At 45.4% G+C, this 12,665-nt stretch overlaps 1 protein-coding gene across 2 annotated transcripts in view; it reads right to left on the bottom strand.

Annotated features, from left to right (window-relative positions):
* The window catches only part of NEGR1 (neuronal growth regulator 1), a 295,944-nt gene that overhangs the window by 84,323 nt on the left and 198,956 nt on the right, over positions 1-12,665 (bottom strand). For both annotated transcript variants that reach the window (XM_055724994.1, XM_055724993.1), the window contains exon 4: positions 8,394-8,525. In XM_055724994.1, coding sequence (XP_055580969.1) covers positions 8,394-8,525 — 132 coding nt within the window. The remainder of the gene's footprint in view (positions 1-8,393; positions 8,526-12,665) is intronic.

Genomic DNA, 12,665 nt, shown 5'->3' on the forward strand with positions numbered 1-12,665 from the left:
TCATGATTAAGTTTCAGGTCCTCTAAGGGTGTGAGATACAGCACCCTTGGCACTGCAGTCATCACTGTAAACCCTGGGTACAACAGACAAGGGTGTTCCTTCTAGGGCTAGCTAACAAACAAACAATGCTTCAATAACAAAGACTCACACAAACACACACAACTGTCCAATACACTCTTCATGTTGGTTTAAAAAAATAATTTATTTTTTTTTAAAAAATTGCACTTGTGGATCAAAACACATCTATGCAGACTCACTGGTTTCTCCAACAAAAAGAGTCCTGGTCTCCTAAAGCCAATGCTGACCATAACTCCCAAGTCCTAAATTTAGTCAGGGATATTAATATAAATCTGCACATCTGTAGCTATTAAAAATTGAAATAATAAGAGCTATTTGTTTATGCTTAAACAGAATCCCCCCTCCACCCCTCTCTCATATTAGAAGAAAGTGGAAATTAAAACTGTCAATTGCTCTGAGCAATTTTATACTTGGTACCAAAGCAGAGGAGGACCGAGACCTTTGGAAAATACATAGCCTTGCGTTTTTGTTTAGTAATGCATTCATCTTGATTGAGAGATATTTTCTTCACTGAATCCAAAATAAAAAACCTTGCCAAGGAAATGTTTTTTGTGGGTCAGCAACAGTTCATAGCCGGACACTTTCTGGGGAAATAAAGTCACAATGATGTGTCCAGGTATTGGGAGCCCCAACAAACACTGAAATCCTATAATGCTTTTCCCCGGTAGGTGTAAGGTTACAGATATAATTAGGTTAGAGTGGCTTGTACAGTATGTCTGATTTCAAAGTAAAATCAGAGTATTATGCATAACATTATGCAAAGCGCCATAGCAACAGTAAGGCAGACTTCTAAGAAATGCTAATGAGATAAGCTGTTCTGCAAAAACCCTAACCTGTCCAAGCAAAAAACAAACACTTTACTTAAAATTCATACAAGAAACTCACACATTCCTCCTACAAAAAAAAACCAAACAAACCCACAGCACAAAATATCTTATCAAACCATCACAGCAGGAGGGGGGCACAAGGGCTGTATAGCAGACACCTTTTGTAACAGGTTCACTGCTCCTTGGAAACCCACACCCACAGGACTGACACCGCTCTGGCTGAAAACCAGTAGCAGGACTTGGATGCTGGAGCCTGGGAGGGCAGGCGGAGTCCAGAGTCCCACTGCTCTGGGCTTGAGCAGGACCAGCATGACCCAGGTGATGCTCCAAGCATGCAGACAGAGTCCGGAGGCAGAGGAATACTTGATGAAAGAAGAGGGGGAAAAAATTCCATCAAAACCCCAAACAAAAACCCACTTAGATGATTTACTGAAGAACATGAAACACATGCACAAAAAGGAAAGGGTAAAGGAGCCAGAATCATTCCAAACACAGAATTTGATGAATTCAGTGACCACAATTAATTGCTTCAGATTTCAATCTAAGACACAAGGAAAGCGTAATGTGGTGACTAGTTGAATAAACTAAAAGAAACCCAATTGGCCTAATAAACTTAAAAAATATATTCAAGAGCTGGATGAAGCAAATGCAGAACTACAATATTATTTCTGAAGTGGGGGCAAGTGCCTAACAGCCTTCACGAATGTCTTTCAGAAAAGGAGTGCACCAGGGAATTACAAGCCAGTGCATTTGTCTCCAATCTCCACCAAACCACTGTTCAAGTGATCAGAGATGTGAAGGAAGCTAAAGGTAACAAAAAGATGAGCCATCGCCAACACGTTTGTTAAGAACGGATTGGATCAGGTCATCAGCTCTGCCCGTAGCAGGGCACGGCAGTGGGTGCCACAGTAACCGCAGCATCTGCCCACAGCGGCCAGGCACAAGCGGCTGGGCTGGGCTGAAAGCTCCCGTCACCGGCGCGCTGCTGCCTGGCAGGCTGTGCTCACCGGGGTCACTCCTGGCCCTGCCACTGCTGGGGGGGTCAGAAATACCATTTCCGGAGATAAGAAGCCTGAAATAACCCTGATGAATTGAGTAAGTGGCCTGAAAACTGCATGAAACCCAGCAGGAATGAGTTCAACACTTAGGATTCATCATCTGGATGAATACAGCGAGAAGGCAGCTGTTTGGCGGAGTGACCAGGGCTGCCAGGGGTAAAACCCCTCTGAAGTGTCCTGCTGTCACAGGGAGAGAAGTCACGCAGCCAGATATATGAACAGACATCAAAAGTAATCCTTCCACATCCTTGGCTATCCAACAGCTCAGCTGGCATGTTAGCTCAAGTTTTAAATACCTTACTCGAGAAAGCCCTTCCCTAGCAGACACTGATCTATAGAAAAGAAACATTCAGCCAATCCTGTAGAAAACACGGTCCGAGAATAACGAAGAGATAAGTCTGGGCTGGCAAACATAAGGCGGCAAACACGGGGAGCGCAAGTCTGCTGCCTCCCAAGAGATGGGACGACAAGACTGACCTGTGCTCCCCTCCTCAGAGGACAGGTGAGGAACGGGCTTGTAGTTGTGCATAGCAGGTTCACATCAGGACTGTGAAAAACATCCCGTTAGGGGCTGCGACTGGAGTAGAGTACGTTGCCCATGGAGCTGCCATCACTGGAGACACCTTAGGGAGGGACTGGGCGAACATCGATCGGCAACACCGATCCGGGGGCTCCGCTTCCAAGGTTAATACAGTACCTATCATATTGGTCTGTTCGCTTCCATTTTCCTTTTTCAATATTTTCAAGATCTAATTGAAAACAGCTCTACAAAGGGATGCTGTTGCAAGCAGACATGGCTCAGTACATAAAGGTAACTCGAAATATGTTAGATTCCTTGTATTTGCTGTCTAGAAATTTGGCAGGTGAGCCTCCTTTTCTTAGACTGTGGCACACCGGAGGCAGGCCAACTGCTGCAGGCTGAGCCCAGGCTGCACTAGACAGCCTTTCCTTCAAAGCCACATGCCAGAAAAACTGCTTGGGAGTCCTGGCTCGGAAGCGAGGACCTGGCCTCCCTGCTGTGCTGCAGGAAGACCCCAAGACAGCCAATGCCACCGCCCCAGCAGGAACAGACCCCACCAGTGTTTCCCAGTGCCAGCTGGGCTTCCTCAGCACAGGAACTGTAATTTTCACCTCCCTGGTAGGCACCGATGAACCTGGCCTTCAATTTGCAGCATGATGGGGTTCACAAAGACTGAAATCAAATTATTGTCTTTTTAATTTCAACTGCATGGTTTTTTTCCTCTCCAAAGCCAAAGAATCTTAATTCAGTAACACCTGCAAATCCAGTTTTAACAGACCTGGGCGAGATACACTTATAGAAAACCAGACCCTTGGTGTATAGCGTCTGAAAAAAGGAATACTGCAGTACAGCTCCACTTTAAAAGTCTACATTTGCTATTTAATTTGGTAGCTGACAATTTTTCATAAATTAAAATAAATGCCAGTTTCATGAGGCACACATCCCATTCTTCATCATCACAGCATGGCCTCAGCACTTCTGGAGATTCTCACATTTAGCAGCTGCCTTTAATATATATACAGATACATGTGTGTGTGGCACTAATAAACCAGAAGAGAGTCAGCAAAGCTACAGTACCACATGGGTAGTTTCAGAGCAGCCTTCAGATGAGATATTAAAGTCTTGCTAATCCAGACACTAGCTCGTTCAAAGTGGGGTTCAATGTTGTCATCTATAAATCAGTATTTGCTTTATAAAATGTAATAGAAAATGCTAATAAGATTTACTTGTGAAATGAAATTGGATTATATCTTATCTATTTTACCTTGATTTGGTATAGTATTCCTTCTTCATAAATCAGCAGCTTCAATTTTTTTTCCATCCCCACCCCCCTCCCGCCCATCCCCTCTCAGAACTCAGGCAGACAAATGCACCACAGTCTTTCAGGCCACCATTTTTAAAGGGGAAATTATGGTGGACAGACATAAATTAAGTAGAAAACGTAGATTATACAACATGAAGCACTAAAGACACACCACACACCCCCCCCTCTCCGTAAAGTCATTAGAGTTATAATATATGCCGCAAGGCAGATAGCAAGCTGGTTGTTTATGTATGGTTGAAAGTTGCCCAGCCAAGAAACTTGAAATCCAGAAAGTAATTTAAACCTGGTAATTTTCTTGTACATGCTTGGATGACTGAACAACCGCTATATGCGATGAATATCCATATTCAAAATTATGCTTATATCCACTGTAACCGCTCAGGGCTCATTGATACATTCTATTAACTGGGCACAATAAAACCTTGATTTATTCTACAGTTATCAGGTCTGCAGTAAAGAACATTCCTTTTCATAACAGTGAAACAGTATTAAAAAATTGTCAGAAGCAGCAGTTAAGTGATCATATTCATGCAAATGTAGTGCTGCACCGTCATCGTTCTGTGTGCTGGAGACTGCGTGTCAGGACGCTGCTGTACGAGACATGGTGGAGGAACACTGTGATGAAACGGGGACTGCTGGGGCTCTGGGATGAAGCGATGCTGCCCATGCCCCAGCAGACTGTAAGGGTGCAAGAGCAGGAGCTGAAGTATAAGCCACACACGGTACTTCCAAGAGTATTGTCTATTGTGAGCACTGCAGGTGGGAGAGGAGACAGGCGTTTTGGGAAATTACAGGATCCCTGGAAGGCTACGGGAGGGTTCAGTGTCAGACACTGCTTCAGTGATGTGCCCTGAGGAACTGAGTGGGACTGGACTCAGGGTGGAGGCACCTGGCAGATGGGCACAGCACCCCTGCACGGAGCAGTCACACACCACCAGCGGGGTGCGGCAGGAGCAGCAGCGGCTGTGGAGCTGGTGCTGAGCCCATGCAGCGGGGTGCTTAAAATTAGTAAGTTCGCAAAACTGGAGAAAAATCATGGATTCGTTTAAGTTGGAAAAGACCTTTAGGATCATCAAGTCCATTAACTCAGCACTGCCAAGTCCACTGCTAAACCATGTACCCAGGGCCAAATAAAGGAATGGGATTTGTTTGGTGTTTTTTTGGTTTTGTCGGTTTTTTGTGTGTGTGTTTTGTTTTTTTTTTAAATGGGGTGTAAGGAGAAAGCCTTGCTCTTTGTTAGACAAATAAACTGGTATCTTAAAAGAAGAAACAGGACTGAAGGATATTTGACAGAGGAAACTGCCCAACCCAGGGTAACAAAAGGACCTGAAGGTTTCCTCTCTTATGTTTCTTTCATTATGATCTTTCCAGATTTAAACTTGGAAATAAATGTGATACAAATTTCTTGTAAATAGTAACTAGCAGAGAAACCACAGCTCTCCTAAATGGAATATTTAGCCTGTACTGATGAAAAGCTGTCCTGCCAGGCCAGCTCAACAGGCATAATTCTGCTGGTTTGATGGGACAGCACCCCTTTCTGAGCAGGGCTGCCAATGCTGCGGTGCTGGGATGCAAAACTCAGCCCAACAGCATCGGCCACCGCAGCACATCCCACCCACAGGGCGGATTATGGCAGGGCAAGCTCCCCCAGCATCGCCCAGCTCCCGTGCAACCCTCTCCTGAACACAAGAAGCCATTTTTCCGGCTGGCCAGAATGGATCAGCAGCAGCAGCAGGGAGCAGATGTGCCGAGTGCTTCTGCATTGTGCTTAACTGCCTAGGGGACAAATCCAAACAGAAGCGCATTAGCAATTAGCTGACTACAACAAATTGTTCATGTATACAAACTGTTTCATACTGTATCCAGACCGTACTTTTACATTGCTTCAATTTTATTTGCCCCCTCCTCCATTTTCTTCTGTAGTTTTAAGAAATACTGAAACAAACTCTCTGCATATCTCCAGGGCAGCCTGACTCCGACATAATCCCCTGTGCAGCCACACTGTGGCCAAGGACGCTTCCAGCTTAGCCCAGGTAGCTGAGTTGGGACAGAGGTCAGCTTGGGCACTTTATTCAAGTATTTATGGAGCTTGTTGGTTGATTTAGCAGCCTGTAACATGTTTCTCACTGCAGACAGAGGTACCCTTACACTGCGTGGCGCAGTCAAACCTGAGTGCCCTTGCTTGCGCCATGCAAAGAGCAGTAGGACCTGGGCCCATGCATCCTTCAACACAGACACACTGTTTCTCCCCTTTCTCCCTTGGCTTGCTGTTCAGGGAGTGCAAATCCCACCCCACCCACAACTCAGCCACTGCCGCTGGCCACACGGGAGTTGCTAGTCCCACTCCCAGCTGCCGCAGCCAGAGCTTTGCTTGCCACGCAGACCCATGGTGGTAGCTGGTGCACAGGCCAAGGGCTGCAGCAGGAATAAGCCACCACTGCTCAGCTTTACCTTCCCAGCACCATCAAAGTCAGTATTCCCCACCCACAAAGACATCTGACAGACTCAAAACTCATGTTAAGGATGCGATGAATTGAGGTCAGAAATCGTTCCAGCTTTGACATGACCCAGGGTGCAGGGCACATGGCAACAAGCCTATCAACTGCACATTGCATTTAAGCTGAAGTTTCAGCTCTGGCCAGTTAAGTTGATGCTTTTATCCAAACTAGGACTCATGTGCATGTAGATCCTGGCTCAGAAGGCAAGAGAGATTCCAAGGGTTTACCACATCCACTGTGCTCTTTTTTTACTTAAAAAATAAAACAAACCACACCAAAGCAACCACTAAGCAGGCTTACAAATTTTGCCCTTTCTATGAGCACTCAGAAAGCTCCCAAGGCAGCTAGTCTGACCCTTATTAAAATCCCCACGATACAAAATAATACAGACACAGTAATGGTTTTGCTAGAATTAGACTGAGCTCACCGTTCCTACTGCAAGTTATTTATCTAACACCACAAACCATTCTGAGTACAGCTTGTGTGAGAGGTGTCACCACAAAACACCCAGGGCACGCCTATGCAAATATCTGCACAACTTCTCTTATTGACAGTCTTCCATTAACAACATACTGTGCAAAAGATAATGATCATTTGTTCCATAGGACACCATTCGTTGTGCTTTTCCCTCCCACACATCCCTGGTTTTTAGAGCACTGCCTGCTTTTGGGAACTCTGCAAAGCTGATGTAGGTGGAAACATGTTGATGAGGGCAGAGCAGCAGTGAGAATGGTGATGGACTCCGCATGAGCCTGCTCGAACTGCTCTGCAGTTCAGGTGTTTGTCCTTGTGACTTGTAAAGTGACAACTGATGGTCACAGCACGTTACACCAGAGCCTCAGGACCTGCAGCCAGTGCCACCAGCCTGCGTGACCAAGCAGGACGGAAAGCTGCCAGCGAGACCCCGCATATGATCGAGCTATTCTATAAGTATTAGTGCTTTGATCCACCAAGTTCCAGGACAGCATGAACTACAAGTACCCTGGTGTCATGTAAATGAAGATAGTCTGGTCAGCTTTTGTTCGTGGGAACATCCCATAAGCTCCCAGTTAGCACAGCTAGCCCCATCAGTAGCCCCCCGGCAGCAAACCACCTTCCCTGCTCCACCCTCCAGCTCCACAGAGGCCGGGACAAGAGGCTTTGCTACCCCCAGCATGTCCATAAGGACAGGATCTGTGGAGGGGACACAAAGCTCACATCTCAAAAATCTGATGCCGGTAAAGATGCTGCAGCAATTGTCAGGCAAGGAACCGTTACAAATTACAAACTGGGTAACCGCAGTTAACCTAAGAAAATTCTTTGTTAGAATGAAAGATACAAGTTATTCCCATTTTCTCCCCATATTTTTTTTTTTTAACATTGGAGGGAAAATGAATGCCGTTCTGAATGTTTCATGTCATACCAAGTGCTAAACCAAATTCAGTCCCAGGCTGAAAACACCGCCTCAGTGTGAAATCCCAGGCGGCTGGACCCGACGGGCAATGGGCTACCTCAGCCGCTCCCGGCATTGCCCAGCGCCTGCTGGGAGCCCCGCGGCAGAGCCACGTGCCAGCACAGCCCTTCTGCCTTTGCAGCGGGGCAACTGCATGAAACAACTTGCTGCCTCTACTGGGAACATTTCACATCTCCATGGAGATTGATTACCCCCAATCACCCAAACAGAATTTCTGGAAGTTTCTCAGTTCCTCATATTACTGCACAACTGTGACAAATTAAATCAGAAACACTTCAGCCCAACAACCACAGCAGTCCTCAGAAGTTACTCAGATAATTACTCAAAAAATTACTCCAAAGCCTCAGTCCCAGCACCACAGCTCAGTGAGGCACCTGCTATAAAGCTCGTGCCAGCAGGCCAGCGCTACTGTCCCCCAGCAGACAACAGGAGGATTTGAACCTTAATCTCCTTTTACCTTCCTTTGGAGAGGCTAACACATACATCAAATAGCACAGGTCGTTTTGCTGCTGTAATACAAAACCCAAACATGCTACAGTTTCACCACAAGCAGCAGTTTGCTGCATTAGACTTTTCTTCTCAGCCGCATCCCTCTTCTCCATTGGATTTAGGGATTAAGAAACAACATGACTTACAGTTTACTGTGACTTTTACTTTTTTCACATCTGGAACTGAGACATCATTTTCTGCACTGCATTCATATTCCCCAGCCTGGTCTCTTGTAATTCCATAGATGTCCAGGTACTGTCCACTCTCAAAGGGCTTTGCTGAAATGAAATAATCAGAGAAAAAAATTACTGGATGCTGAGCACAAACCACCTGAAGCTCCACCAACATCCAACTAGCAGCTGGAGGGTTTTGCAGATAATTCACATCCAAAGGGGGGCATGCTTACTTGCTCAGAAAACCCAGCTCCAATGGGGCTGCAAACCCCCTCAAGCTCCTGAGACCAACTAAGGGTCCTCTCCTGCCCCACAGTTGAACTCAGCAGCCTCCAGATCCATGAGAGCACCTTCTCAAAAGGTACCCTCTCATGAGAGGGCTTCACAAAATATAAGGCACAGATGAGTCAAGACCTGCCTTAAGAGTCTTAGCACCCATCATTAGGGCTTATGGTTCACACCTGGGCAGAGAGCCGCCCCCAGCAATCAGCAGCAAAGCCAGCAGCCCAGCTGAAGGGGCACCTGGAGCAGCTAAGTCACCCTACTGCTGGGGGCCTCAGCATCAGCTTCCCACCACAGGTGTCCTCACTTCTCAGGGACCGTTTGACCTTGTAGCTGTATGTTAACCAGCTGGAAATGAAGGGTGGTAAACCTCATCACCTGGGGGTCCCTGTGCCCCGAGGCTGCCAAAGCTAGATGTGTCCTGGAGGGAACCAGTGGCTGATCGCCTCTAATGGGTGGCCATGGGTGCCAAATGGGTGGCTCATCCCATGTCCTACCCCTGGGAAAAAGCCCTTTCAGGTTTGCTCACCACATCACTCATTGCTTAAGTGTTGTGCCCTGATAAACATTTCATCATATTAATTAAAAATTAAATAATAGCTCTCCTTTCCTACAGGACCCAAACCCAAGAAGTAACATGCTCACTCAGTGTTTGCCTTGTTGCACAGGAGTAAGGACAGCCAGTGTGAGCGCTTAGGAAACAGGCAGAGGTCTGTCCGGTGTAAAATGGTACAAAGACTGAACTGGCATATTTCTATATGTGACTCCTTAGTGCGTTGCAACTGAAGGTATTAATTATTTTAGAGAGCAAGAACAATTATATGGTTCAAAAGCTAATTTATCTCCACTTGACATGGAGTCAGAGCACACAGGGAAATTTTTGTAGTTTTCTAAATCCCAGCACTTTTGCCTACTGTGGTTCCCACCCTGCAGTGAGCAGTTTGGTATTCTTCAGATGAAAACTGTTACCTGCTTCAAAGTTCATCTTTCTATATCTTTTGAGCAGTGCACTCTTGGTGGGGAGCAAATTAATTGTTTTACATTCCTCACAAGGCATTCGCCACATAAGAAACCAAAAAATGTTAAATATAACTTTTATCTTAAAACAAAACATCATAGCAGACACGACTACAGATGCTGGAAATTTTAAGCCTAAAGGTTAATAAGACTTGCTGAAAGTGTCGTCCCAGACAGACAAGATTTTAATTGACTATTAATAACTTTGCAACTTACAGAGCAATGAGGAAAATCTGAACTGGGTAGTGAGAACTAAGCAGAAGTATTATGTTCATGTCCATCACTGCAGTGAATTTCATTTGCTTATCTGTTCATGGATTAATGTTTTAAAGTGTGCAGGGTTCAAAACATCAATTATAACAGTGCATCGCTTAGCAAGATAGCACTCATTAATAAGCACAATACACCATGCCTGTCACGGGAAAGAGCCCCAAGTAAGCACTGGTTATGTAAAGTAGAAAGATAAGACTGAAATTGGAAAAACATTGTGAACTGAAGTGAACATTCATAAAATGCAATGAAATAATTTATGGCATATGAGAAATTGCATGAGAATGAATTTTTTTCTCTTCCATGTTGTTTGTAGGAATAAATTACAAAAAACGCCCACAACCCTTCCACAGACAATCCGGCCATTACTGTTCATATCGTGGCCCCCGTCCTGCTCCGCTTTGGCCAAGTTGAATCAATTTCTAGGAAGATGTTATTGCTGTTGCTTTGAACAGCAGCGCAGGATGCAAAGCCCTTGCCTGCCCCGGGGTGTCTGCCTGGCAAAGGAGAGACCTTCCAGCAAGCCTTCTGCTTTGTTTCTAACACCAAGAAAACTATATAAAATGCAGATTTTTCCTGTGTGTGAGGTTAAAAATTACTATTAAATGATGAGATTGTAACGCTCTCCAGTGTCAGTACTTCCCTGGGTATGTGGTATGCACCGAACTATTCTACACTGAATCCCGGGAATAATTTACGATATATCCTATTCCAGTTCCCAACATCAATCTGGAAAAAAAAAGAAAAAAAATGTATCTCGAACTGCCTAGAATTTCATAAAAATATTTATTTATGTTTTGATGTTAAGCAAAAAGCATCTTCTGCTTTAAACTTGTGGTTTAATGTAAACATAACCCATCAGGCAATACCCTGGTTCTTTGCCTCCCAGGTTTTGTGCCTGGCTACAGCATAAGCAACCCCAGCTCTCAGGGCTGACAAGCTGTCACCCGGCTGGCCGAAAACCAGCACCAGGAACAGTATCTGCAGGGAAAGCCAACGGGGGTCTGGGTGCTGGCACCAGCCAGCTTCGGGGCACTGCCGCGGACTGGGAGGGCAGCACAGCGCCGCACTGCAGCTCCAATGCATCAGCACTGCTGTCTGGAAACCTGGTGGGAGTTCCTACAATAATTCCTGTTAGAATCTTTTGCAAAAATGCCCATCAGCACTTTTCATAACCCTTGTATTTACAGGGGTCTAATGCGGAGCTATTAACCTAATTTATGCTTCAAAATACGCACGCATTTTTACAGTGCTGTAAACCCCGTATATTTTATGCAACTCACGTACGTGTCTGAAAATATTAAAATTAAGTCATGTCCCCAGAAATTTTGCATCCAGCTCACAGAAGAAAGCTTTTAGTAAATATGAGAGATAAATACTTTTCTTAGGGAATACACAGATACCATGTTTCATCTTTCCTATTCATCCGCACAGTACTTCATCTTCTTCAGCTTCGTTTTAGTTCTAGAGATTTCCCATGGCTGTGTGAGAGAACTTAAATCACGTTATGCGAAAGATATATGCGTAAGTATATGTAAGCGTATTTATGTTACATTGGGTGCACATCCGGCTCAAGGAAGGATATTCATAAGCAGCAGGGAGAACAAACTGTGGGTGAAGACACTGGTGAATGAGCCGAACTCCAGGAGACAGCTCAGTTTTCTCCCTGTTTCTCCTGCGATGTCTTGCCGCCTGGGGAGCCGTGCCTTGCTCTACCCTCCCGAGGACCATGTGCATCCTATGGCCCTGTCAAGCCACCAGAAACGTGTCTGGCTGCCTTTGCTGGCTACAGCCAAAAGGCTTATCAGACCTGGTACCTGAGAACAAGAAATCTGGAAGGTTCATTAGCACCAGTCCATCAGCCTGAGGTCATGTTAGTGGGAAAAAACTGTTGAATTAAAAGAAACATAAACATGAGTACCTCGTGTCCAAGGCCATTCCTGATGGGTTTTTCAGAAAATCTGTTAATTAGACTTACTGGTACACATAATGATATGTAAGTAATCTGCTCTGGATATCTTAGGTTACAAGACCCGGTTCTCCAGCCAGGAAGAAAAATGCCTGGGAAAGTGCGCTTGAACACCTGTTTGCTGCTACTGCCATGTGATATGATGCTTGGTAAATCATCACGCTTGTTATTCCTCAGGAGAGTACACAATTAAAACTGTGTTTTCTTACCACGCATATGGTACCTGGCATCAGGTGTAGCACACGTACACACTGCCATATGGACCAGTTCTTGAAGGCTTGGACGGATGAGTTTTGCAAGGGTAGCATTTTCCTCCCCTGGTGTTAAACATAAGTCAGTAAGAAGAAAAATCTGGTGCAAGTCCAGGGTAGCTCCAAAAAACTCTGCGGATTTCATCTGAGCCAAGGTTTTTGTTTTTTTCCTTATTCACTAGGATAATAAATACAGTATAGCCCCAGTTTATGAAATGTAAAACCTGTTCAGTGCCCAGGACTGGCTTTTATGACCCAATCTTTGAGATACCTCATCCTCCAGCAGAGCTTGAAGCCCCTGGTAGGGCTGGGAGTGTGGAGAGCCCGAGGCTGAGCTGATGCCAATCCTGGTCCATCACAGGCTCAGGACGTTTCGATGGTGCACACGAGAGACTGTGCAGAGCTGAGTGAACCGTCTCCCAGAAGAGGGGAGGCACAGAGATTCCAGCTCATCCT

Source organism: Falco cherrug, chromosome 12, assembly GCF_023634085.1.
Source record: "Falco cherrug isolate bFalChe1 chromosome 12, bFalChe1.pri, whole genome shotgun sequence".
NCBI classification, from domain to species: domain Eukaryota; kingdom Metazoa; phylum Chordata; class Aves; order Falconiformes; family Falconidae; genus Falco; species Falco cherrug.